Below are 27,989 nucleotides of genomic sequence, written 5' to 3' on the forward strand. Positions count from 1 at the left end.
ACTTCCTTTCATTTATGCTGTTGAGCTCTGCGGTTAACGGCTTATGCTACTGAGTGCTTACTGATACTAGAGTATGGCTCAACAGCATAAAGAAAGAATTTCCAGGCCAGGTGTAGTGCACACCTATAATCCCAGCACTTAGGAAGCAGAGGCAAGAAGAATCAGATTTTGAGACCAGTCTGGGCTACATAATGATACTCTGTTTTAAATACAAAAATACATATATACTAAGCAAGAAAAAAAGAACTCAGAAGATACATTAAAATTATTTAGTCACTCCGGGCGGTGGTGGCGCAGGCCTTTAATCCCAGCACTCGGGAGGCAGAGGCAAGTGGATCTCTGTAAGTTTGAAGCCAGTCTGGTCTACAAGAGCTAGTTGCAGGATAGGCACCAAAGCTACAGAGAAACCTTGCCTCAAAAAAAACCAAATAAAAAATTATTTAGTCAGGATGTAATTATAAATTAACAACCTAAAGCATACCACACTGAAAAATAAAAACCAACCAGGAAAAGTTTGTTTAGTAGAATGCTCCCACTGTGCTGCTGGTTTCCACTATTTTGAAAAGCACCCTCCATCTTTCTGAAAAAGTCTTGCTTTTCCCTGGGTTGCTGACCTTAGTAAACAAAGCGATGACAGATACGCTTGGCGGCACAGCCTCAGCTCTGCAGATCTCCATCTGTAGGCCAAGAGTCTAGACACAGATGCTATACAAGGGCTGGCTGCTGTCCTTAGTCTCTGCCCCACCACACACACACACACTTAGTACGCACTCTACATGGCCCAGTTCAGGAAGTTACTTCTGTTATCCTGATGCAAGGAAACTGACAGGAAAGCTCATCTTTTATAATGGGTTTTAAAACAATATATTTATTCCAAATAGAAAATGGAAGAACTTCAAAAGTTAACTTTTTAGATTGTTTTAGATTATCTATGTTTCCTTGTAGCAGAAATAACTGCTAAGATACTTTAGGTATAGGCTTTGACACTTCCTGAACAAAAAGGGCCTTTCAAAAGTACCTGTCAAGCAATGTGGGTATGTTCAGTAACTACCATGGATACATACACACTGGGGAGCCACTACATAGGAGCTGCCACCCAACTTGCTACATACCTCCTCTCACTCTCAGGCAGTTGTTAGCAAACACCTGAGAAAACTGACTTGTTACTGCCCAAGTAACAAGAGTCAAGTGGACAAAACTAAGGTTCAAATGTAGTTCTTCCTGTAAGAGCTTAGACACAGCTGTCCTTCTCAGAAGCTGTGAGTGAGGGGGAAACAGACAGAAAGACACTGGGGACTGAACTAAGGGCCTTGAACATGCTGGACAAGTACATTATCACAGAAATACATCTACAGCGTTTTTTCCCTTTTCTTTCTTTCTTTCTTTCTTTCTTTCTTTCTGTCCTTTTTTTTCCCTTCACTGAGTCTTGCTATGTAACCCTGGCTGACCTCAAACGCACTGTGTAGCCAAGGTGGCCTTGAGTTTATAGTGACCCTTTGGCCTCAGTCCTGTAAGTGCTGGGATAACAGTTGCTCGCCACCATACCTACTTTGCCAATTTTTTACTTATTTAAATTGAGACAGGGTCTCAAAACCTTGCTTGCCTTCCCTGACCCAGAATTCACTGTAGTGCACAGGCAGACCTTGAACTTGGGCTTCCCTAACTCAGCATGATGAGCAGCTATGATTACAGGCCTGTGCCACCACACTGGACCAATGCTTCTTATATACATCCATCCATCTCCATCCATAAGGCAAATACAGACTCACACAAGGATAAGATTTAAACACGCAAAGTGTCTAAATTGAGAGAAAACATTAATGTTTTCTATCTTCTAGCTAGTATCTGCCACTACAGCCCACAACATGCCAAAGCTGCAATCAGGCTGGGACACACCTCAGCAGTAGAGTGCTCCTAGGAGGATAAATGCAAAACCAAAACAAACCATCTATCTGTAAAGCAACATTCATTATGCAGGAAGCCTGGAAGCAGCAAGGCCATGAGGTGGGCAACAAAAGGATCAAGCTGGAAAGCTTGTCAATTCATGACAGAGGTCACTCGCTCAGTCCAAGGGAAGTGAAGCAAGTGAAAATGGACAGTAACCTGGGAGCCACAGACCAAAGACTTAAACTTGGCTTCCAACCAGCTCTGTGAATGACGTGCAGCTTTGAAATGCTCCAAGAGTGCACGGGGAAGGCCAAATGAGACAAAGCTGTGAAGGCTGCCAGGTGCGCCAAGTGAGACTAGGCTCCAACTTCCCAGGGTGGACTTCCGAGACAAAAGCCCAGGTGGGAAGTGCAGTCACCCTCACATGAACTCTAACCTCACTACAAAGATCACTCAGGGCGGAGGCTCTCTGTCCCAGCAAAAGCTCCCTGAGCTTATTTATTCATGAAGTGAGAATAAAGATTTCTCCAGTGCCACAAACCATCTAGCCCAGCACTTGGCCTTCAAGCAATTCAAGAATATAAGTCTCTTCTTGGGCAGGGAGACACAGCTCAGTAGCAGTCAGTGCTTGTACAATGGCCCTCAGCTGGATTCCCAGAACCAGCTAAGTATTTTAAGTTTCTTTACCTTTGGATACATGAGGTCCAGGCTATAACAAAGAAATTCAGAGCACTCCCAACACCTCCTCACATGTATACACAGAAAGAGACACAGAGATAGACAGACACGCAGACAGACAGACACACACAGAGCAATACAGATAAATAACAAAGAGATGAAACTGATCTTCACTGCCAAAGGTCTCTATTCTTATTTTTGACATTTCTTGCCATTTAACAAGATAATTAAGTTGCAAGAAAGATAACAAAATAGTTAAAATTTAACATGGTTAACGGTTATAGACACAGCTACGCCCTTTTGAAAATTCAAAACAGAGTATTATGCTGGTGGGACAGCCTAGGGATAAATGAAGATGTTAGCCACATTCATTTCCTCTCCCATGAATGCCAAACAAGAAGTCTGTATTTGCTGAGATGGTTTGGGTGACAAAAGAGCACCCAGAATGCTTTGTTATTAACAGTCAAAAGCGTTTTTGATATAAATTATAAGACTCAAAGGAGCCTAATTGGCATCCTCATCTGTGCAGAGGTCTGGGTTACGGTGACCTAGATGGGGGGCAGGAGCAGAGCCTTGCAAAGTACCTCCAGAGCCTTGTTTACAAAACCTACGATCCTGGAGAGAAGAAAATGTTCTAGCTGGTTCTTTTGGCATCATTCATACTACATTGTTTAAAAGGAGCTAGAACAGGGGTTATTTTAATCTAAGCTACTGGACAAACACTTTGTCTAATAATATCTGCACACATTAGTCACATATAATAAGCATCAGGATCAGGTGTAAAAATTCATTTTAATACCCTATAGCACATGGCTAATTTCAGCATTATTACATAAAGTGTGTGTCGAGGTGCACATGGATCTCTCCTTATTTCCTCACAGATGCACTCTGGGTTTGCTAACACCCTGTTCTTGCAAAGCATGCTACTTTCAAGTCAACTAGAACCAATACTTTTTATTCTGTTATTCGATGTTTTCCTGAAAGCTTTTCCCATGGTGCTAAAAGCCCATAATTACCTATTCTTCTGTTCCTGAAATAGTATTTTGAAGATTAAGAGGCTGACTAAAGAAACTAAAGCAGTTGGTGAGTGACAACTCCAACTTCTATGCCTGTCATTGATATATTTACTGTCACCTCTATTAACAGGGGCTGTTGTCAGTGACAGATTCTGTGTTACATTCTGGAGAAGTTTAGCAAAAAACAAGTAAGGTAAACAGTTACACAAACCTAGTCAACCTAGTGTGGTGACACACACTTGTAATCCCAGCACTAGAACACCCTGAGACAGGAAGATAGGGCAGGCAGTCTGAGGTCAGCCTGGGTTACACAAAAAGATTCTCTCAAAAAACAGGGATGGGGACATCACTGAATAGTAAAGGACTTTCCTAGCATGCACAAGGCTCTGGGTTCCACCCCCAACACAGCGCTGCACTAAATTTAGTTAACTAATTAAACAGAGAGACAGAGAGAGAGAGAGACAGAGAGAGAGAGAGACAGAGAGAGCAGGTAGTAAAATTAAAGTGTTGAAAAACAACAAAGAAACCAAAATTGTCATTTAAAAAAGAAAAAAAAATGTCTATTTTTCTTTTATTTATGTGTGTAGTGTTGATGCCCTCAGAGGCCCGATGAGGTGGCCAGATCCCCAGGAGCTGGAAATACAGGCAGCTATGAGCTTGGCATAGGTGCTGGGAATAAGAATCAGGTACTCTGCTATTAAGTCACTGAGACATTTCTCTAGCTCCATTTCTTTTTAATAAATAAGGAAAAGGAAAACATTAGCCACCGATGCATGCAGAAAAACTGACAAATGACTTTGGCAGAAGGGAGAAGGTTACCTCAGGGCAGCAATGTCAACTATCACTGAAATTATTTCAATATACTCTATGACGGTATGCTAATATTTTCATTTTATTTTTTAAGGTACCATATGAAATTCAAGCACAACAACACATATCTGTAAGCCCAGGACTTAGGAGGTAGAGCTAGGTAGGACTAACAGCAGTTTAAGGCCTGTGAGGGCCCACAGATCTAAGTCATGTGACTTATGACAAAGGCCATCCTCAGCTCTGTAGGGAGTTCAAGGCCAACGTAGGCAATGTGAGATCCTTCCAAAACACACCAAGGCAAACCAAACTCTTTACGGCATCCTGCTTATTCCTGTCTACTCATCTCCAAGGTGCCGTTGTTGACTAAGCAAGAGATGGGCAAGAGACTGGTTTATAAACACTCTCTAAAGCCTATTCTGTGGCAGGAAGAAGAGACACAGTCAAGGGCTTGGATGCACCCTCTTCCCTTGGAGAATAAAAACTCAAGTGAGCAGTCAGGTTAAGGCAGCAGAAAAGTGTAGTCAGTACCTGGTCTTCCTTCAGTTCCAAGAGGAGCCCAGGCTCTTCCTAAATTTAGTGTCTTTGTCCAAGACACCTTGCCCTGGAACATTCTGCCCCGACTCCCTGCACAGCTGACTCCCTCTTGTCCTCTGTTCTCTTTCTCGGAGGTCTTAACCACTTTCTCTCTGATCTCAGCCTCTCTTTTGACCTTTGTAGGTTTCTGTCAGAGCACCTGGAAGATGTGTTCAACCTATGCATTGAAGAAATGCTAGCATTCACTGCAATAAGCAGCACTGTAAATTGTTTAGAATCAAGTTGTAGACTCAACACTTTCCACAGCTCACCTCCACTGACTGCTCCAACAGCCCTGAGCACAGGTCCTACAACAAACGCTGTGCAGTTAGGAAACCGGGGCCAGCTTTTACAGCTGGATAGGTGAATACTTTTCTCCAAGCCTTGTCTTCCCCTACCACTTCCCTCTCTCCCTCTGTCCCTTCCTTCTTTTTTTCTTAGAACTCATTCTGTAGACCAGATTGGCCTTCAACTCAGAGATCTGTCCACTTCTGCCTCCTGAGTGCTGGGATTAAAGGCGTGTGCCACCACCGCCTGACCAAAGTCTAATTTTTTTAAACATTTATTTATTTAACAGTTGTCTAGAATGGGAAAAGGAACCTCTGTCTTCCCACCTTACCATGTGTGTTTTTCCCTCACATGTTAGAACCTGTAGCTAAACACCAGTGCAGCTTACTGCTTGACAAGAGTATCATAAAATAGCAAGCACATGATGATTAGTGCGTTGAACGACACTGGTCGTTCACGACCTCTCAGAATGGAGAAAACTAACTCTTCATGTTCATAATCAAAGAACAAAGGCAAAGAGGAGGATAAACGAGGAAGAGGAAGCAGAGGTTAGCGCTAAGTAATTTTTCTAAGTGCAGGTCACAATATAATTCTGAGATCTAAAACATGATCTCAAGACTGTCAGTATTATTTCTAGGCTTGCTTACAGCTAAATTAAAGAAACAAAATCCAATGATTTTTCTAAAAAGTTCTCTGTCGTCATCCCAAAGTACTTACTAGTTAGTGTCCACCAAATAGATTAAGTAAGCCCAAAGTCCTTGGCTTAATAAAAAATTGAATCTCTTCTACTCCTAAATTAGACCTCAATCCAAGATTCTGTCTTCTACCTTGTTTTAGTTAAGGTTTCTAGTGCTGTGAAGAGACACTATGACCATAGCAACTCTTATAAAGGAAAGCATTTAGTTGGGGCTTGCTTGCAGTTTCAGAGGTTTAGTCCATTATCTTCGTGGTGGCAGGTAAGCAGACAAGGGCTGGAGACGTAACTGTGAGGAGTTCTACACCCAGATCAGCAGGCAGCAGGAAGAGAGACACTGGGCTTGGATTGGGCACTGGAAACCTCAAAGCCGACCCCTAGTGACATACTTCCTCCAACTCAGTCACACCTACTCCAACAAGGCCACAAATCCTAATCCTTTCAAATAGTGCCACTCCCTGTGAGCCTCTGGGGACCATTTTCATTCAAATTCAAAATTGCAGCTCTCCTTAGAATGCCCTTTGCGTCATCTCAACCCACAATTGAAAAAAAAGCCCATCTATGTCGATGTAAAATGTGTCTTTTAAGGCTCAACACAGCTGCTGTGTCTTTTTAGTTGTACACCTTTAAATCCATCTTCCTGGCTACCATCAATCACCCTATAGCACTCTGACGGAATCCCAGCTCTGAGGCTCCCTCGCTATCAGCTCATTTCTGATGACTACAAGCTGCTACAAGATAAACAATTAGATTCACAGTTGCAGAAACTATTCTGTATAACCATAACTTTTCTTAGCAAGACCTCAAAAAACCGAAGGGATTTTACAGATGAAGTAGCTATCTATGTTGACCAATGCCACAAAAATCCAAATTCATTCCACAGCAATTCTGAATTCCACAATCAGGGAAGGTGTGTGTGTGTTCTTTATTATGGCCCTGAGGGAAGTTCCCAGAGACCCCAGCAGTGGGGTCCCCTTTACATGTGCTCCCACTCCTAGGTCACAGCTGTATCAGATCACTAACTGTGCTGGCCTCGATGCTTCTGGCCCTTTTCCCACTCGATTCCCATTGCCTTGACTTAATCATCTCTATGTGTGGGGAACACCCAGGTGACATATAAGCACACATGCTTAGACACAGACTCTCTTGTGCCAGCCGGGGTGGTGAAGCCTGTAATGCCAACACTCTGGAGGCAGAAGCAGTAAGACAGCTTTGAGTTCAAGGTCTGCCTAGGCTACATAGTAAGAACAGCCAGCTTGGGCTACATGCTAAGACCCTGTTTTGTTTTGTTTTTTAAAAAAGCAAACAAAAAGACTAAATAATTTCTTATGTTTGGTGCATATATAGTTCTTCTTTATCATATAATTTCATTCAACCCACAGATAACCTTATAGGAATAAATATCCCCATTTAGAAGAGAAACAAAAACAACACCAGAGTATTTCATTTCACATTACAAAGCTAACAATTTATAAAATGACACACAGAAATTCCCATTAATTCAAAAAATTAAAAGGAAAGAAAAGTCCCATTAATGACCAGTTCTTTACCCCTCTCCCCCAAAGGTTTTAAGTGACATTGGCTATTACTCACAGTACCATGATACAAGTCTGAATTCTGGGCTTGGAAAAGAGCCTGGTCCAAGTCCTGTGGAATTCTAGGCAATGCTCTCAATTACCAAACTTCAGTTCTGGCTAGCAACTCATCATTCTGTATTTTCCACCACATTCCTAGTGCCCACCACTGCCCCAATCTCTCTGCTCTAGTATTACTCTAAACTGGTCATCACCACCCAGAAACAGCTGGGTTAACCTACTTCCCCTTTCTTGTGGTGTCTGTATAGTTCAATGTGAGTTTCGACTTCAAGTTTGCATAGTGCACACAGTGTTGATGGGGACATAAAGTCTGTTGACCTTTTGTGCCTGTTAAAAGTAGTTTTTATAACAAAGTTCTGAAATACTCAGTTCTTCAGAATAGCTGAGGAAAAACAAAAACCAGAGCTAACCCTAAATCCCTTCCTGTATTATGCGTGGGCTAGGTTTTTCTGAAACCCATGAGCCAAGTGAGCTAACCCATACCCCTCCTGTGTGAGGCATATGGTGCCTGCCACTGCCAAATTCTCAGTTCACTTTCCAAAAGGCTTCGGGTTGACAGTGTCAGAGCAAGAACTGTTACTCACACAATGTAACTGTCTAAGGGTCATTTTGGTCTGGCAAATATTGGCATTATAGTACGTGAATATTATATATAGTTATTTATTCTGTGTGTACCATGTGAGTGCCTGAAGTGAAAGACGGCTGAATCACCATGTGGTGCTGAGAACTGAAGCTAGGTCCTCTGCAAGAACAGCAGCTTCTCTTACCACTGCGTCACCTCTCCAGCCAGCCCCTGCAGTTACAATTTCAATCCAGAGTTAATCGTGAGGTCTCAGGTCCGTAACTCTTGTTACATTACATCACACAGCTAAGAGGGTCCAACTGACCTGACTAAATGATGGCCATGGTTTAATAGTCCTGGAAAATCATCTAACCAAGCTGGGCCTGTGGTACAGCCCCATTACCCTAGCTACTTGGAAGGCCAAGGCAAGGGACAAGTCCCATCTGGGCTGTGAAGACAGTTCAAGGCTAGCCCAGGTGGCTAAATAAGATACTGTTTCAAACTCTGAAAATAAAAAAAGTATATCTAAATATGCATTTATTAATCGAAATGACTCTATACTTGGTATAACAAGTGGGGCAATGAGGAGTAATTCATTTTTCTATTTTTGGTTGTGAGCCTAGCCTTTAATGGCTGAGCCATCCCTCCAGGTCGTAATTCAATTTTAAATGTGTAAGTTGCGATTAAGAGAGAAGTCCCAACTGTAAAGCACCTGATTGCCCTTGGAGCATTTCAGCTCCTACTCAAAAAGATTCTCCCTCAGGGTAAACCAAGAGTGTCATCACAGCATCCCACAGCTCACAGAGTCCTTTGTCGCATCATTTCACCTCAGCTCAGAAACAATACTGAGCCAAGCACATTTTCTAGATGAGGAAACAGGTTTGGGACTTGACCCAAATCACAAAAATTTATTCCCTTCCTCCTGAAACAATAGGAAGCAGCTGAGCGTGGGGAAGGTGGTCAGAGTTTCCTCCAAATGTTTTTGTGGATCACTTGCTAATCAGATAACATAGAGACCACTGACACCTGACCAAACAGCCTTTGCCTACTTATTTTATAGTATTTTATTTCAGTTCAACTTGGCTTTACAACATACACGTATGCACACCCTTTTTTCAATAAGAAAACGCTGGGCTGGTGATGTGGCCCAGCTGGTAGTAGATGGGTTGTCTAGATAGCAGGCAAGAAGCCCTGGGGCTGATCCCTAGCACTGCATAAAACTGCACAGTGGCCACAGCCTGCAATCCCAGTCTTGGAATGGGCAAATGTTTTAAAATGGGTTTGAAAAAAAATCAGGTATAAAGTTGTGATAATAACCTCCAAGTTACAGCTCAGAGAAATACCTAAAATGGAAAATTTTCAGTTGGTGTCAATATCTACCTTTTCTTTTTCCCATTTCTTCCACACTGATGTGTACTCGCCATTCATCCATTCATTAGTTCATTTGACAAGTGTATATCAATGTATTGTAGGTGCACCAACAATATACCTGCTGTCTACAAAATCGATGAGCCAGGGAATATAACTATAGCCTCATGTATCAACAGACAGCAAACAAGAAAAAAAAGATAACTAATTACAAAATTTGGTAAATGCTATCAAAGGATCACAGAATGCTGACACAGAATAGCAAGAGACATCTAGTTTAACAGACATATCAATAGTAACAGTTAATGTGAGTTGAGAACATGAGGGTAATCAGGGGAAAAAAATACCTCTCTGAAAGAAATGACATTCCAGCCTAGAAGACAAAAACAAGGAGCACCATGGGATTCTGGAGAGAAGGGCTTTTTTCGATAAAATGAAAAGTGTGATAATCCAACTCTAAAAAGGTGGCGAGTGGCACTGGGTGTAAACAAAAGGAAGGTATGAACAAGGCCTGTTTTATCTGATGAGTACCTTCAAGGTGAAAGGGAACTGTGTGGAAGCTCACCTCAGACGTCTACCTGGAGTTCACGTATCAGATTCAGCCCTGGGTCTAATGTTTTGGTTAAGAACTGCAGTCTTTGCCCAGTCAGACCAACGGGAACCTCAGACATAATATGGAACTATTCTGATTTTGTTGTTTGCTTTTGTTTCTTTGGATATAATATCATACTCTGAAGTCAAGACTGGCCTGGAACTCATTCTGTAGCCCAGGCAGGCCTTGGAACTTGTGCTAATTCTCCGCCTCATGCTCCTGGGTGCTGGGAGATGTGTGAATTGGCAGACTGGGTCTATTCTGCATCTTCCCCCAGCTAAGTAAGGAGAGAATGACCCGCAAAAAAAAAATAAAGTACCCTTTCCAAGTATAGCAATTTCCCTTTAAATCATACTAACACCAGGAATAGGTAATGCTAAGTTTAGTGTTCTCACTTTAAAAAGTTCTCAGCTTCCAGAAGAAGCAAGGAAGACACCACCATGATCAGATGTAAAAATGAGAGGGACCAAAGAATAAAGCAAGCCAGGTGTGGTGCAAACCTGTGACCCTGACACTCCAGAAGCTAAGGCAGGAGGATTGTTCCAAGCTTGAGGCTGGTCTGGGATACAGAGTAAGACTCTGTCTCAAGAAACAAACAAAAACAAGAAAAAGAATAAATATAAATGATATTTGATTAAACAACTAAAAGTCTCTGTACTTGTTTGCATAAGATGCTCAAAACACATGGATTCATCACTGTTTGACGATAAATGAAATTTTAACATTTAAATCATTCACTGTACGTATACATTAGCTTTCCAAGTCTATCTTCAGATTTTTTCCTCATTGGACAGAGAAATGACAGTGCTCAGTCCACTAAATCACTTCCTTTTCACTGGATGACAAGCAAAAACATAGGGTTCCTCCCTGTCCACCCCTTTACCATCCCAGACTCAAAAGTCGCATCAAAGCTAGCAATTATCTGTCAGCGCCTGGTGTGTCAAGGCTCATCAGCCTAAGTGTGTGACAGCCTGACCGGGAGGCCGCTCTTAACTCAGATCACCTCGACTACGCAGGAGCTCAATCAGCCCCTTTGTTTCTTTCTCCCGGTTTTCTCTAAATGCCTGGCTTCTTCCTTAGAAAATGTCCAACCGCAACAACAGCAGAACACATTTGCATGCTTTCTAAGTGGCAGCTGCTGTTCTGAGCACATTATGTATGTTAACTTACTTCATTTGCAGGGTAACTCTGAGCCAAGGTACTATTTATTAAAAAGCCCATTGTGAAGGCACTGGAGCTGTGAGGACCGGCAGCATCCGGAGTCACGAAGCTCAGGGATAGTTGTTGCGGTTTCCCCAGCTTCTACATTTATTTGTTTGTGGTGTGTGTGTGTGTGTGGGGGGGGGGGGCGTGTGTCTGTTGTCTCCCTTCACCACGTAGGTCTTAGGAATGAAACTTGGACTGTCAGCCCTGACAGCCAGACTGCCTCAAGCCTACTTCCCCCACCAATTAAGATGTATTTTATAATACTTTAATGTAAATGACTGTCACCAGTGAAGCTGGGCACACATACCTGAACTCACTGTGAACTCAGGCTCACCTTTTTAACTATCTGGATGCTTTCTATAAGAAACTAAAATTCTAGTCAGGGGGTGGTGGTGCATGCCTTTAATCCCAGCACAGGGTGGGGGTGAGTGGGAGGGTGGGAGGTGGGGTGGGGGCAGAGGCAGGCCGATCTCTGTGAGTTCAAGGCCAGCCTGGTCTACAAGAGCTAGTTCCAGGACAGGCTCCCAAGCTACAGAGAAATCCTGTCTCGAAAAAAAAAAAAAAAAAAAAAAAAAAACATAAAAAAAAAAAAGAAACTACAATTCTCTGTGACTTAGTTTCTTAGTTTCACTTATGTATACAACAAAGGTGCTAATGGCTACAACCATGAGTAACTGTGCAGATTAAATGAGTTACATCTGGAAAGAACATGGAACCTGGTCTAGCATGGAAGGCCCAAGTATCGGCTGTTAGTAACACCTTTACTACCTTTCTCTGGGAATTAAGCCAAATACTGCAGCTAACATAGCCAGCATTTCTGTTCTCCTAGCATCTGTCATTTGTGTTGTTTGATTTGGCCAACAAAGAACCATTCACACCACAAAAGGAATGCACGTGATTCCCCCGCTACACTGTCTAGACCTAATTAATCACTTCTTCCTTCAGTTTCAGGTATCTATAGAACAGCATTTAAAGATAACAGGACTGCTGGGCAGTGGCGGCACATGCCTTTAATCCCAACACTTCGGAAGGCAGGTGATCTCTGAGAGCTCAAGGCCATCCTGGGCTACAAAGAGAGTTCTAGGAGTAGGACAGCCAGGACTGCTTCACAGAGAAATCCTGTCTCAAAACACAAAACAAAACAAAAACAAAGCAAACAAAAAAGAAGATAAAAGAAGATAGCAGGACTGCTTGTGTCTACATAAGCAGGTCCAAAGCCATGACAATCCAAAGGCTAATGACAAAATTTGTAAAATAATAACAAAAGGGAGAGACATAGCACATTCCTCCCATTTTAACTTAAAAAATATCAAATTGTTTGACATTTTGTTTGTAGATTAGATTTTCCATTTATTCAAGCATCAGACATGATCTGCAAAATGTTTATGACTTGAAACAGTACATTTAAGTAACTGATTTATTGATAATTAAAATTTACTCTTTAATAAGTTTCTGTGAGCCAAAATACCACTTAAAAAAAACAAAATCAAGATACTTTATGTTTATAACATGTGGAAATATGCTTTAATAACTTCTATACAAAGATCACATTTGAAAGACTCCCCATGAGACACTTATATTTGTATAACTGGGGCCAGGTCCCTGAGTCCAAGGCAGAGCAGTTCATCGTCTGAAGCTAACCAGTGCTCAGCAGGTAACATTTAAAAACCTATAATCCAGGAAAATTTATTCTAATCAGAGCACTCTAACAGAGACAGATACTAAGGTAGTTATAACAGCAGGTGATGGTATAAAGAAATAAACTACACAGTTATGTCATGTGTCTCTTTGTAGGTTGAATGTTTTCCCAGCTATATATTAAAAGGCTACTGGCTGCTGGTGGGGGTGCACACCTTTAATCCCAGCACTCAGGAGGCAGACGCAGGCAGATCTCTGTGAGTTTGAGGCCAGCCTGGTCTACAGAGTGAGTTTAGGGAAAGCCAGGGCCTAAACTGAAACCCTGTCTTGAAAAAAAAAAAAAACAAGTTGTGCAGTGGTGGCGCATGCCCTTAATCCCAGCACCTGGGAGGCAAAGGCAGGTGGATCTCTGTGAGTTCGAGGCTGGTCTGGTCTACAGAGTAAATTCCAGACTAGGCTCCAAAGCTACAAAGAGAAACCCTGTCTCAAAAAAACAAACAAAAATGACAACAAAACAAAACAAAAACCAATCCCCAACCCTCCCCAAAAAAGAAAAAAAGAAAGAAACAAAAAGGCTACTGTCCGTGCCTTCACTTGCCCAGGCTGGGTGCTGGGATGTAAAAGGAAAGCCAGCACCAGGCCACTGCACACTTCCTTTCTTACCTCTCTTAAGTAAGGTCTGCAACTGCCCAATATATCAGCATCATGGTAAAAGTCATGTACCTAGCTCCCGCCACGTGTCAAACGCTCTCAGAGTTCGGTTGTGAGAAGACAGACGCAAACGTGATAAGGAGCACACAGTATTAAGAAAGGACTCCAGAATGCACACTGACAAGTACCGTCAAGGACTTATGCTGCCATTGTCAGCCAAGCAATGTTATATAAACTGTTTGGAACTTTAAAAATTGTTTTTGCCTACTAATAAAATGCTATAGACTATGTAGAATGTAGTCATTTGCTACACAGTAACATGTTAACTGAGTATATTCTATTACTTAATAGGCAGAGTCGACTAGTATGCCCACAATATAAGGGAACTGATACACATGCACACACTCAACACCAGCAGATAATGTGCAATTTCTGGTTGCCCGAACACTTCTGTTTCACTAGAGATGCATAAATTACAAAAATCTAGAAGACTCTGGTCTTTTGCTACTAAATTCATTTGCACCACTCTCTCCATTATAGTAACTGAAGGAACAGTGCATTCAAAAACGATTGCTGGGAAAAGCAAACTGAATGCTTTGGAACAAGTTGGTCAGTCCATCCATCCACCCGCCCACCCACCCACCCTCCATCCATCAATATATCCGCCATCCATCTGCCATCTACCTACCTACCTATCCCTTCATCATCCATTCCCTCATTCATGCATCCATGCTTCCACAGAGCAAATCAGTACATGCACACTGGGGATTGAACCTTGAGCTTTAAGTGTACTAACTGTACCCTAACTGAGCTATACCTCAAACCCCCAAAACACACTTTTGATGAACTTCCCTCTCTCTAAAACACACTTGTGAATTATATAATACAAAATAACTAAAAAATTGCTTGTAAAATTAGAAATTATTACAAATGTGAGATTCCAGCCTTAGACTGCTCTGACAATCTTCTTCCACCATACACCTGTGTTTGGATTGGTTTGCACAAGAAATAGTATGCCTAACTCTAAAAACGGATTACTTTCACCCTCCAAAGGCTCAAAGAGATGGGGTATGACTCAAGGGTACTGAGCGTACAGGCCCTGAGTTTAATTCCTAGTGCCAAAAAGAAGAAATGAAGGGTTGAGGACCTGGTTCAGTGGTTAAGAGAAGACTGCTCTTGCAGAAGGCCCAGGTTCAGTTCCCAGCCCTCTCACGTGGCTCAAAACTGTGTGTAACTCTAGTTCCAGGGAATCTGATGTCCTCTTATGGCCTCTGAAGATAGCAGGAGCAACACACACACACACAGACATACATGTAAGCAAAACACCCATACATGTAAATGATTTTTAAAAGAAAAAGAAAACAGTAAGGAAGAACAAAAACGAAGGACATGAAACGAAAAGCATTTTGATTTTTCTGTGATTCCCACTGCTTTTTATCAGCCAACCAAATATCACACCCAATCATAAAGCACGTTCCAGGGCAATGTGGTCTACACAGTGAAATCTTGTCTCAAAAATGAGGGTGGACACAGATGTACCCTCTTAAGCAAACAGTTTCGAGTTGCTACATTAAAACACACGCTTTACGAGTTCTTAGATGAGTACCTGAGAGTCTCTTATTTGCCCTCATTTTACAGAGAACCTAGTATCAAGTAGGATCACATAGTTCTCCAGGACACAGACTAAAAGCCGGAAACAAGAGGAATAAGAACATTAGCAACAGAGGCTGTTAAAAAAAGGGGGCCAAAAAACAGATATAACAAATGGAAGAAAACAGTGGAGTGCTTGAAGTTAGAGACACCAAGAAAATGTCTCACCTAGCTTCTCTAGATCATGACATGGCGCCCAATTTTCAGCGTCCCCCGCCGCTGCCGCATTTGCAATCAACTAAGGCTGCTATATTGACTGTATGCACTTTAAGAAACATCTGTGTTTTGTGTGTGTCTTGTAGAGAAAGGGAGGGAGGGGGAGAGAGAAAGAGAGAGGAAGGGGGGCAGAAGAGGGCATTAGATCCCCTGGAATTGGAGTGACTGGTGACTGTGAGCCACCATGTGGGTGCTAGGACCTGAACTCAGTTCCTTTGGAAGAGCAGCAGGTGCTCTTAACTGCTGAGCAATCTCTCCAGCCCCTCTTTCTTTGTTTGTACAAAAATAAAGGCCAGTACTTAGGTGGTGGAGGCAGGAAATCAAGTTTGGTGCCAGCCTCAATGACAAAGGAAGTTGAAGGTTAGCCTGGGCTAAATGAGACCATACAAGAGCATGTTGCTTGAAAATTGAAAAAAAAAAATCTGTGAAAAACTTACTTCAGTGTCTCTGTAGTAGTTTGTTAAGTAAGAATTTGTAGTTATTCTGAATATTGTTTTAAAAAAAAATCTCCGGGCGGTATTGGAGTAGATCTTTAATCCCAGCACTTGAAAGGCAGAGGCAGACAGATCTCTCTGAGTTTGAGGCCAGCCTGGTCTACAAAGTGCGTTCCAAGACAGCCAGTGAAACCCTGACTCAAAAAACAAAAACAAGAAACAAAATAAACCTATGAACTAGACAGTTCATGGGTTTAGTTGTTTGTTGGTCAGTTAGTTTTATTTTTTCCAGACAAGGTTTCTCTGTGTAGCCTTGACTCTCCTGAAACTTCATCTTGTAGCCCAGGCTGCCCTTGCCTCCAGAGGGCTGGGATTAAAAGTGTGTGCCACCATCACCCAACAACAGTTCATGTTTTTAATGGAATAAAATTCAACATTGGATTTAGGATTATTTCATTTCTGACCTGAGAATGATTAAAAAGATCAACAGTTTTCACGGGAAAGAAACTCACTCACTTCTCTGGGAATCTTGATAAATGGATTTATTTTCCTTATTAACTTGTATCAGTCCATAATTAAACCTTTATTGTTTAGTTACAGTTTTATCTAAGGTAAAACACGCTTTATAAAGTTTCTGTTATAAATGCTATTTTTCAACTGCTGTGGCTTTAAAGCAACTTTTTAATAAGAATCCAAGACAAACAGTGACTTTGATTTTATTTGCTTGTTTATTCTGAGATGCAGCTCCTGACCTTGGTGCCAGTTTTTCCACAGTCACTGATGTAATCTAAAAATCTAAGCTTAGCATGGTACACAGACAACCCTCTCAGCAGCAATGTATTTGATGATATGCCTACAGACATAACTATACACTTATTTCAATTAACAGTAGAACATTCAGAAACTAACTGAAAGCATGAAATTAAATATACCTGTCTCCCACTTCTTCCTAGTATATTTTAGTAGACATCATTACCAAAAGACATAGTTTAACTAGACAATTTGTATTTCTAATCATTTTGAAAAATAGATATAGGAAAATAACCATTTTAATGCACAGATTCCTGAAAATCCGCTTCAGAGGATAAATCTCTTTTTCAATCCTGAGAGCTGAGATTGTCTAGCCCTTCCTTTTGAACAAGATGATTTCTTGGAAACAAACTCACAACTGATAATGAAGTCTTCACTCCTCACCACTACTATTTTATCAAACTCGCCTCAGGGCTGTCCTTATCCCTAATTAGAAGGCAGACAAACAACTTCTGAAGTCTCTGAAAAGCAAAAGAAGGCTGGTGTGGTGTTGAAGGACTATAATCTCAGTGCACTGGAGACTGAGGCAGGTGGGCTCTAGCCACAGTCACATGGGACATATCACTTATACTTTTTCTTTTTAAGGTATTTTTTATTATGTTAAAATATTCATATATTGGGTCTGTGTGTGCAAATGTGCACGGGATGAGGTCAGAGGACAACTTTCAGGAGTCGGTTCTCGCCTTTGTAGGTTCCAGGGTTTGAACTCAGATCATCAGGTTTGGTGGCACCTTTACCCCACTGAGCCATCTTCTAGGCTTGTGACGGGGAGGGGCAAGGTATAGACATTATTTTCTAAGTCTTGAAAATGTAGGGTTAGAGCCTGGCAATGATGCAGTTAATCCCAGCACTTGGGAGGCTGAGGCCAGAGGCTCTGAGTTCCTGAATTCAAGGCCAGCCTGATCTACAGAACAAGTTCTAGGACAGACAGAATTACACAGAAACCCTGGGAGGGGGGTGGAAAAAAACAAACAACAATAAGCCTGGCAGTGGTGCCGCACCTTTAATTCCAGTGCTCAGTAGGCAGAGACGGGTGGATCTCTGTGAGTTCAAGGCCAGCCTGGTCTACCAAATGAGTTCCAGGACAGGCTCCAAAGCCACAGAGAAACCCTGTCTTGAAAAAAGCAAAACAAACAAAAAATAGATAATAACAATAATACAGGTTTAGAATAGAAAATTGGGCCCTAATTGTCCATATAGGGGACTGAAGCTGGGGTACTCTAAGAAAACAACTGGAATTCACTAAGAGCACTAAAATGAACCAAGGAGAGGTGGGGGGGGGGGAGAGGCATGCCTGTAATGCCTATATCGTGGAGGCTAAGGCAGAAAGATGGTTAGTGAGTTCTGGGCCAGCCTGGGTTACACAGTGAGATCGGTGACAGCCTAGAAAACTTGGCAAACAACAAACAAACCCACAAAAACAAAACACAGCTAGTGAAAAACAGTAATGATAATAAAACAATACTCTTTATCAAGTTCAAACTTAAGTTTCAAAAGTCGAAAAACTTTTCAGAAGTTGGATTGACTTTACCTAAAAAATGAGTAACTTCAACTAAATAGGACACGAAGCCCGTGGCCACTCATTAAACGCTATTTCCGTCACCTTCATTGTGCCACACACCAAACACTCTCCTAGAACTGGTCCTCCCATCCGACTTTAACCACCCACTCCACAAGCTCATCTCTTCCTCAGCAGCTGGTGTCTTCGCAGAAACTGTCCTTGCACGTCTGAAACAGGAATAGTTGATCCTGTGGAAAATTAGGTTAACGCCTCTGAAAGGAGACAGAGAAACAAAACACAACTCAGGCCCTACTTAAATAAATCATTTACCTCGGTCTGGCTTCATTTTCGCATCCAATTTCCACCCAAAGTGCTGTAAAACACAGGTGTGGGTTCTTCCAACCGGCACACCGCTGACTCAACAGCTTCTGCTTCGTTTTCCGAACGCTAAGAGATGAAAATAAAAAAGAAACACTCGAGTCTTGTTTTAACCCCTAGATCTTGCAAGAAAAACTACCAAGTTAGGCCTCTTCCTGGTGCAGACTGCAGTGACAGAACCCTGGGCAGGTCTGAAGGGGAAAAAAAAAAAAACCCTTAAGTCTGTGCACCACCTCCCAGGCGTCCTCGGGCCTAGCACCCCTGCTCCCCGCCCCTCGGCTCTCCAGGCCAAGGTGTCCTCCTCTGACACAGCGTCTCGGAAGCACAAGCAGGATCTATTTATGCCCTGGAGGGACAGGCACGGAGAAGGAAGAGTCGGGCCACGGGAGCTAAGGCAGCCCTCGGTCAAGTGTCCTCTGGGCACCGAGGCACCACCGCAGGGGCCGGGGCGCATCAGCCCCCGCAGCCCCCCGGGCCTCACCTGCGGGGCTCCCCCTCAGGCTAGCCTCGCCGAGGCCTCGGTAGGCGGGTTCCCGCCGGCGTCGGAGCCGGTCAGCAGCAGAGCCTGGGCATGTCCTCAGCAGCGCCGACCCACGCGTGACGCTGCCCACCCGAGAGCGGCTCCCATGGCCCGCCCGCTCGCCGCCCTCCGGGACCCCTCGCTCCTCCTCCCGGCACTGCTCTCCGCGGCCACCCGGCCGCTCACAGCACACTCCGTGCTCCGGGCCACGCCTCCCCGAGCGCAGCGCGCAGCGACCCTGCGGCCGACGAGACGCCCAGACGCCGAGACGCCGCGCCCCGCGCATCCACCGGCCTCGCTCGCTGCCTGCCCGCCTCGCTCGCTCGTTCTCTACTCTTTCTTTCACTGTTTGCCCTGTCAAAACACTACCCGGGTCACGTGTCCCAACAACAGCCAACCCACTCTCGTCACTTCCTCCGCCGAGGCTGCGCGCGCCGGTTGTTATGGCAACGTCGCCGCGCGCCCTGGAGTTGGAGTTTGGGGACCTGTCTTCCCGGGCCAGGGTCTCAGAGGACGCGGGACCCACAGGGGCCACCTACGCTGCGCACCTAAGCAGCTACGGAACTGCGCCCCGAGTGCACTAGGGTCACCTGGGAGATGCCACCCCAGGGCTTACCCCAGACGGGAAGATAATTATAGTTCCTCCTCCTCCTCCACAGGGATGCTGGCCTGGCGCAGAAGAGTTGGAACCCAGCCCTAAATACATGCAATTCCCCCATGGAACCCCTGTTTGTTGTGACCAGGACAGGAAGATGGGGGCCATACAGATCAGGTCCTCTGCATCCCTAAATTTTTCCGTATCTGCTAGGACTCAAGCTTCAGAAGCACTGGATGAGCTAAAAATAGCTCACAACTTCTAAAGCACTGACTCACCACCAAGCGGACACTTCTGACATCATGTTATTGTTGGGGAGCTGTAATTTTCTTGTTGTGCTATAACAATGTGACACGATGACATTGCGTGTTCTGATGTTGTGTCATCACTTAAACACAAACAGATGTCAAGAATCTGCTGCAGCTAAAAAAAGCAACAAGGGCTGCAGCTATTAGCCACTCAGATTATAGGCAAACCCAAATGAAGAAGTACAAAATTGCAAGGTTCTAGTTTCATTGGGGAAAAAAACACACTTATTTAAGAAACTTTTTTTTTGCATATGAGTGAGAATCACAACAGGAAAGACTAAAGCAATCTATGGTCGACTCTGTGTCTTTTTCCCTTTATAGTTTTTCCATTTCTAAATTTTTAGAGGTATGATTTTTAACCCACATTTTTGGCAAAGCACGAAATTGGCAATACTAGTATTATTATTTGAAGATTTGGTTTGATTTTTTTTTATATGAGTGAGGGCTTGGGATACTGCTCAGCGGTAGGGTGCTTGCCTAGCATGCACAAGGCCCTGGTTCAAATCTCTAGTGCCAAAGGAAAAATATAACAATACATATGTGTATAAGTATTTATTTGCTTGTGTTTTTGTCTATGCACCACATGCAGGCAGTGCATCTAGAAGCCAGAAGAGAACACCAGATCTCCTGGAACTAGAGTTACAGAAGGTTGTGAGCTGGGAGCTAAACACAGGTCCTCTACAAGTGTTTTTAACTGCTGAGCCATCTTTCCAGCCATCATCATCATCATCATCATCATTTTGCTTCAGATAAAATACATGGAATTTCTGTTGTGAATAAGTAGTATTTTGTTGATGATTAGATATGTACAATAGGCCGGGCGGTGGTGGCGCACGCCTTTAATCCCAGCACTCGGGAGGCAGAGGCAGGCGGATCTCTGTGAGTTCGAGACCAGCCTGGTCTACAAGAGCTAGTTCCAGGACAGGCTCCAAAATCACAGAGAAACCCTGTCTCGAAAAACCAAAAAAAAAAATAGATATGTACAATAAAATAACATGCACAACCGACGTGACTAACTTTAGCTCCAAAGCTGGTTTGTGCAGGGCAGAACATGGAGAGATGAGCTGTTTCAGCAATGAGACATGAACCTTTGGACAACGGAAAGAGCTCTTTGATATAGTGGTGGCCACAAATGTTAGCTCCTGGAAGACTTCCCATGGACACTATTTAGTAATGTCTTGTGCAATTTTTAAAAAGGGAACAGAAGTTTGACGTGTTCTGCAATCTCTTCTCAGTTAACCCTGGTAATGGGAAACAGACAAAACAGTTACAGACCATCAAAAATAATTTAACACAACAGCGGGGGTCACACACCAGCTATTGTAGGAGGCTTATGGGTGAATAGGCAGCAAGAGGTGTGACTCAGCACCAACACCCCTGCTTAGCTTCGAAGAAGTGTAAAGAACAGAAAAATGGGCTGACAAAATCACTTAGGTGGTAAAAGGTGTTTGCTGCCAGGCCTGGTGACCTGAGTTCTATCACCCCAGTCCTAGGACCTACATGGTGGAAGGAAAACCCAAAGCCCTCAAGTTGTTCTCTGACCTCCATTCATGCACTCATACATATATACCCTTCCACAATAATAAATATAATTATAAACAAGAATAGAAAAATGTAGCCGGGCAGCGGTGGTGCACACCTTTAATCCCAGCAGGTGGATCTCTGTGAGTTTGAGGCCAGTCTGGTCTTAAAAGATAGCCAGAGTTACAAAGAGAAACCGTGTCTTAAAAAAACAAAAACAAAAACCAAAAACAAAAAAAAAAACCCCAAAAAACAACAAAAAAAAAAGAAACAGAAAAAAGGAAGGAAGGAAGGAAGGAAGGAAGGAAGGAAGAGTGTTGAGAGAACACCTGTATCCTAGTACTCAGGGGCTGAGACAGGAGGATTGTTGTAAATTTGAGATTAGCCTAAACTAGCCTGGACTATACAATGAGTCCACAACCAAGGCCACAGAGCAAGAGTCTACATTTTATTGTTGTTTTTTTTTTTTGAGACAGAATCTCTCTGGGTAGCCCTGGCTATCCTGAAACCCACTTTGTAGACCAGGTGGCCTTGAACTCGCTGAGATCTGCTTGTCTCTGCCTCCAGAGTGCTGGGATTAAAGGCTTGTGCCACCATATTCAGTTGACATTCTATTAAAAACCAAAACAAAGCATCTTCAGAAAGGCTGGGGTGTGCTCCGTGGCAGAGTGCTTATCTGACATGAGCTCCCAGCACTGCAAGGAAGAAATATGAAGAAAAAGGAGACAAAGGCTGGAACTTGGTCATGTGACAAAGAGATCAGCAATCTAGAGGTTGGTCACTAAAACATGAAGGTCTTTATTTATTTATTTATTTATTTATTTATTTATTTATTTTTGAGACAGGGTTTCTCTGTGTCCATTTGGGGCCTGTCCTGGAACCAGCTCTTATAGACCAGGCTGGCCTTGAAGTCACAGAAGTCTACCTGCTTCTGCCTCCCAAGTGCTGGGATTAAAGGCCTGTGCCACCACCACCTGGCACATGAAGGTCTTTAATTCCACAAAAATCATTATAAACCAATTGAAAATGTTAAGAAAATCTTTCAGATATCAAATGTAAATCTATGGGCTGAAGAGCTGATTAAGAACATTGGTTGTTCTTCCAAAGGACCCTGCTTATAGCTGCCAATAGTTCCAGTTCCAGGGGATCCAATACTCTCTTCTGGGTCAAGCACTGAGCACTCATATGATATCCACACATACATGCAGCAAAATCCCATGTGCATAAAATAAAAATAATTTTTAAAAGTAATTCTATCATTTATAGCTCCAGGACAATCATAAAAGAACACTTAAGAATCATCTAATGCAAATACACTGGGCTTGCCTGCTTAGAGGCAGAGTCTGGCAATGTAACCCTGGCTGGACTTGAACCCAAGATCCCCTTTCTCAACCTCCCAAGTAATGTTATTACAGGGTGTGTGCCACCATGCCCAGAAATATACTCTTTCAAGTATGGCATTTGATAGCTTTTTTCATCATAAAGTATGTGGAAACAAAAATGCAAAGATAATTAGAATGTATGGCTAACTCTAGTCTTGCACGGTAACCAACAACAGACAGACTAAACTGTGTGGGTTTCCTTTCTGAAGTGTAAGCTGTCTTTTCTAAATGGTTTCTCATAGCCAAGACACCAGCTTCTATAAACAATCCTATGCTTTTCCTCCTATTGGTTGTCTGCTCTGTCCTTTTGTGACACTGTCTACTGTCTGTGACCACAGGTATAAGGAAGTGAAAACTGGTTCTAGTTCCTGCCTGTAGAAGTGACTGTAGTACCTAGACACGCAAACACTTCTCAATTTAAAACCATGGCAATTTTTAATTATTCCACAGGTTTGCTGAGCTGTGGGGGGTCTCTGTGTCATGGCATGTGTGAGCCTGTATGTGAGGTCAGAGGTCAAGCTTGGGTATCATTCCCTAGTCCTTCGTCCATGAATATGTGTTGCATTTGTCTTCCTAAACTTGGATTACATAATAAAAATTGCTTTTTTAGTTTTATCCATTTTCCTCCAAATTTCATTTTTTTACTTTTCAGCATGTGTATGTACCACATTTTCGTTTCCAGTTCATCAGTTGATACATGTTTAGGCTTATCTGGTGTCTGGCTGTTATGAAAAGAACAGTCCAAGCAGTGGTTATTAAGAGATTTTGGTAGAGCACAGGCTCCTTGGGTGTGCCAACCATGTTCTTTTAAAGGTTTATTTTAGTTTTAACGATGTGTCTCTCTATGTGGCGGGGAGATGGTGTGCATGTGTGCGCTGGGGTCCAAGGAAGCAGGAAGAGGGTTTCAGATCCCCAGAGCTGGACTTACAGGAGGTAGCCATTTGCTTCGTGTGAAGGCTGGGAATTTAATTCAGGGCCTGGGCAGGAGTAGTACACACACTTAATCACTAAACTGTCTCTCTAGCCTCTTAAACTCCTACTTTTAATATGTGAACTAGGAGTTATAAAAAAAATGAAGTTGTGGCTCCCCTCTCCTCCTTCCCTCCCTCTGTCTGTCTCTGTCTCTGTGTCTCTGCTCTCCCAATACACTCTTCCCAAATAAACTTCACACTCAAGCTCCAGAAGAAGAAGAAGAAGAAGGAGGAGGAGGGAAGGAGGAGAAGGAGGGGAGGAAGAGGAGGAGGAGGAGAAGGAGGAGGAGGAGGAGAGAGAGGAGGAGGAGGAGGAGGAGGAGAAGAAGAAGAAGAAGAAGAAGAAAAAGAAGAAGAAGAAGAAGAAGAAGAAGAAGAAGAAGAAGAAGAAGAAGAAGAGGTGTCCAGGGAAGATATTAAGAGTAGATATGATTACATTCCTTTGTATGCATCTATAAAATATAAAGAATAAAAGTAAGTGGAATATAATAAGAGAAATACCAGGTTGACTGGTAAGGTATGGGGAGAAGGAAAAGTGAGAATAAGAGAATTGTGTTTTAGGCACATTGTGTTTGAAAAACCCATAAGCATCTAAACAGACATTCAGAAATAGAAAAATATTCTGCCCTGGGACCTGCAGCCGGGGTCTCATTCTAAGCACACCCATGGTGGTGACTCCATGGGAGAAAAAGAGATGACCAGGCCTGTGGGGTATCTAGAAAAAAAAAAAAAAAAGGTGCTCACTTACCTCAACTGCAGCAAAGACCTCAGATAAGGCAAGGGCTGAAAAACGTCCTTTGATCTGACTGTCACATCACATGTAAAGGAAGGAACAGTTTTGAAACTGCTTTTACAAAGAGAGAGACAGGTACACATTCAGCAAGTCATCCATGTTTGGGAAACTTACCATGTATTGCCGTGGATACGATTGTTATTTCATATCAGGTCAGTGTGGTATAATCCTGAGACACGCTAATGTGCTTCTCTTGAGCACATGTTTTGGGAATTCAACATCATTTGTACTAAATTCCAGAAATTCTATTATGCATTATATGATGGAAGGTTCCAACAACAACACCAACAACAAGTCTAACATATTGTGGCTGGAGAGATGGTGCAGCATTTAAAAAAGCTTATTTGTTGAAAAGGACCAGGGTTTGCTTCTCAACACTCACAGGCACATCACAGCAACCTGTTATTCCAGCTCTAGAGGATCAGAGGACCTCTTCTGGCCTCCATCGATACACATACACACACACACACACACACACACACACACACACACACACACACTTTAAAATAAATCTTTGGGTGAAAAGTCTAACATCCAGAAATTTTGCAGAAAGCGTTTTGCTGAGAGTAATGTACTTCTGAGATGTTTCCTGGAGCACTGGAACGCCACACAGTGAACACTACAGGGTTCTCGCAGTCTCGCTCACAGAGGTCTGCGGGTGGGATTTTTCTGCATTGTGCTACATGTACTTTCCTCCCGGTGAATTCTGACTCATGTCTAACTCTTCATCACAACACATCGGGATGATTCCAGGAAACATGGCTGGACATCCACGTCCTGTTCAAGTGAACATCTCCCAGCAGAGCTATTTTGTGAAGATGCGGGTATGCAATGAAGGCGGCATGGCTGTTCGGGTTACTGACACGGGCATGAGACACGTGCCCTGGGTATGGCTCAGAATACCTGCCTTGCGCGGGACTCCCTTTGTGCCAGAATTCTGATGCTCCTGGCCACTGAGATTTATCCAGGGATCAATACCTGACCTGAAGCAACCCCCTGCACCACCAGTGGCCTGCAGAGTGTCGGCTGCTGGAGAACTGAGCCAGATAGGAGTGTACCATGCTGGTCAATGAGTGGCTAAACCAGAAAGAAGCGTGTTATGCTGATGAGTGACAGCTAAGCCAAAGAGGCAAGGGTTACACTGGTTAGGGACTTGCTAAGCCAGATAGGAATGTGTTACACTGGTTAGTGAGGAGTTAAGGCAGATAGATGTGTATTATTCTGATCAATGACTGCTACATGTATTCATCTTTTTTTTTTTGTTTTGTTTTTTGTTTTTCGAGACAGGGTTTCTCTGTAGCTTTGGAGCCTGTCCTGGTACTAGCTCTGTAGACCAGGCTGGCCTCAAACTCACAGAGATCCACCTGCCTCTGCCTCCCAAATGCTGGGATTAAAGGCGTGTGCCACCACCACCCGACTACATGTATTCATCTTGATGGTGGTAGCGGGAGGACTGGGATGTGATCCAGATGCGCACAGCTCGTACCAGCTAACTCTCCGACATGGAGCTCTCCCTGAGAGCAGGCAACAGATAAGAGAGTAACAGCACCTACGTCTCAAAGAATACCAAGTGATCTTTTTTAAAAAAGAGAGAGTTAATCATTTTTTATTTTATGTGTAGGAGCATGTGCCTGCATGCGTATGTGTGCATCATGTGCATGCAGTGCCCATACAGGCCCGAAAAAAAGCCTTAGATCCTCAGGAACTAGAGTTATACATGATTATGAATAGCCATGTGAGTCCTAGGAATTGAACCCAGATCCTCCGGACGAGTGGCCAGTATTTTTAACCTGGACCCATCTCTCCAGCCCTGAAACCAATTGCTCTCAACCTAAGAGCTTCCACTGTAGGCTACAGGAGGCCCCAGGTGAGAACAGGGTGGGCCATGGTTTCCGGGCTTTGGGTGCTACGGCTACTGAGTGCCTTATGTCTTCCTTTTAAGACGCTATAAACCTTTTCACCAAACCCCCGCAAAAAAAGGGCAGTCTGAATAGCTCTGATACCTGAAACTTGAAAGCATCTAAATCAGGTGTGGTAGTACACATTTGCAATCCAGGACTAAGGACTAAGGCAGGACGATCATGAGTTAAAGGTCTTCTGTGCTATGTAATGAGACCATGTCTAAGCAAGTAAATAGAAGTAAAACAATCTTACACAACTTCAAGTCATGAGAGAAAAGATTAAAAATAAACTCCTAATTAGTTCTCTACACACATCTGTTATTCAGTCAACGATATGTCTATGTGACAGACACTTGTACTAATTAGGAGTTTAATAGTGAATAAAGGTGTTGTGATTCCTGCCTTCTGGTGCTACAGTCTGCAGGAATGTATAGGCTATGCATCCTGTGGACAAACTTTAATTTCACAGAGCTCAGAAGCTTGGGATCTGTACTCATCTGCTTATTTTAAAAAAAAATGTATTTGGTCTTTTAGACATATTACACCCACAACATATTATCAAGATTCGTGTGTTAGAATACTTCCACAATCACTACAAAATTTAGCCACGGACTTTCTAAAACTTAGCACTTTGAAACAAGGCAAGCAGCAGAAAGCAGCCTCAGTAAACGTGTATCTATTAACTAAACCATGGTCCCTCGGTAGCACTAGAAGTATAAAATATGATGAAATTTGCAGAAATCAATTACAAGCAGCTGATGACCTGTACGAGGCTACCATTTTGTATCAATGGGAAAGTGCCACAGACAAATGAAAGGGAATCCAGAGAGTAATAAGTCTTCCTTCCTTCCTCATCCTAAGAATGAGATAAACTGAAAATTAATGGCATGGAATGCCCAAGATAAGAGGCTGAGAAAATAAAGAGATGGGTAATTTATTAAACCAGATTAAGGAAGATGGAGGAGATGGGATCTGATACTTGGTGAAATTGAAATGTCCAGGACCTGACATTGATGCATTCCAAGATGACCCTGCTGTGATTAAGGGGCCAAGACAAAAATCTAAATGTTACATTTCTTATACCAACAGAATTAAGAATGTTTTCCCCAGAGGAGATAAAGTAGCCCCAGGGGGTCGGGTTCCAGCACTCAGAGTGTTGAGGTGCAGCTTTGAAGAGTTGGGGTGCAGCGTTGGAGGTTTGGGGTGCAGCACTAAGATGCTAAGTGGTTCATAGATGCTCAGAATCATTAGGTATTAATCTATTTGAACTTCAAGGAACTACAAATGTTTCAGTTATATTCTACCATTCAAAATTTGTACAGACTTTCTTTCTAAAACACCCAAATCCCTAAATGCGAGAACTCTTAATTGTTGCGTGAGACTTAATCTGGTTGCTACAGTAGCACCGTAGGGATTCTCTCTTGTTGCTCTTAATTAAATAGGCTGCAGTT

The 27,989-nt window shown here is 43.0% G+C and overlaps 1 protein-coding gene across 1 annotated transcript in view; it reads right to left on the reverse strand.

The window, feature by feature from the left end:
• Positions 1–19,414, reverse strand: part of Fam214a (family with sequence similarity 214 member A) — a 67,599-nt gene extending 48,185 nt beyond the window's left edge. The window contains exons 1-2 of the mRNA XM_041679475.1: positions 19,029–19,414; positions 18,500–18,616 (exon numbers count right to left, since the gene is read on the reverse strand). Coding sequence (XP_041535409.1) covers positions 18,500–18,515 — 16 coding nt within the window. The 5' untranslated portion in view covers positions 18,516–18,616; positions 19,029–19,414. The remainder of the gene's footprint in view (positions 1–18,499; positions 18,617–19,028) is intronic.
• Between the last annotated feature and the right edge of the window lie 8,575 nt (positions 19,415–27,989).

The sequence above is a fragment of the Microtus oregoni genome, unplaced genomic scaffold (genome assembly GCF_018167655.1).
Source record: "Microtus oregoni isolate MIOR12 unplaced genomic scaffold, Mior012 000032F_ref0000030, whole genome shotgun sequence".
NCBI lineage: Eukaryota > Metazoa > Chordata > Mammalia > Rodentia > Cricetidae > Microtus > Microtus oregoni.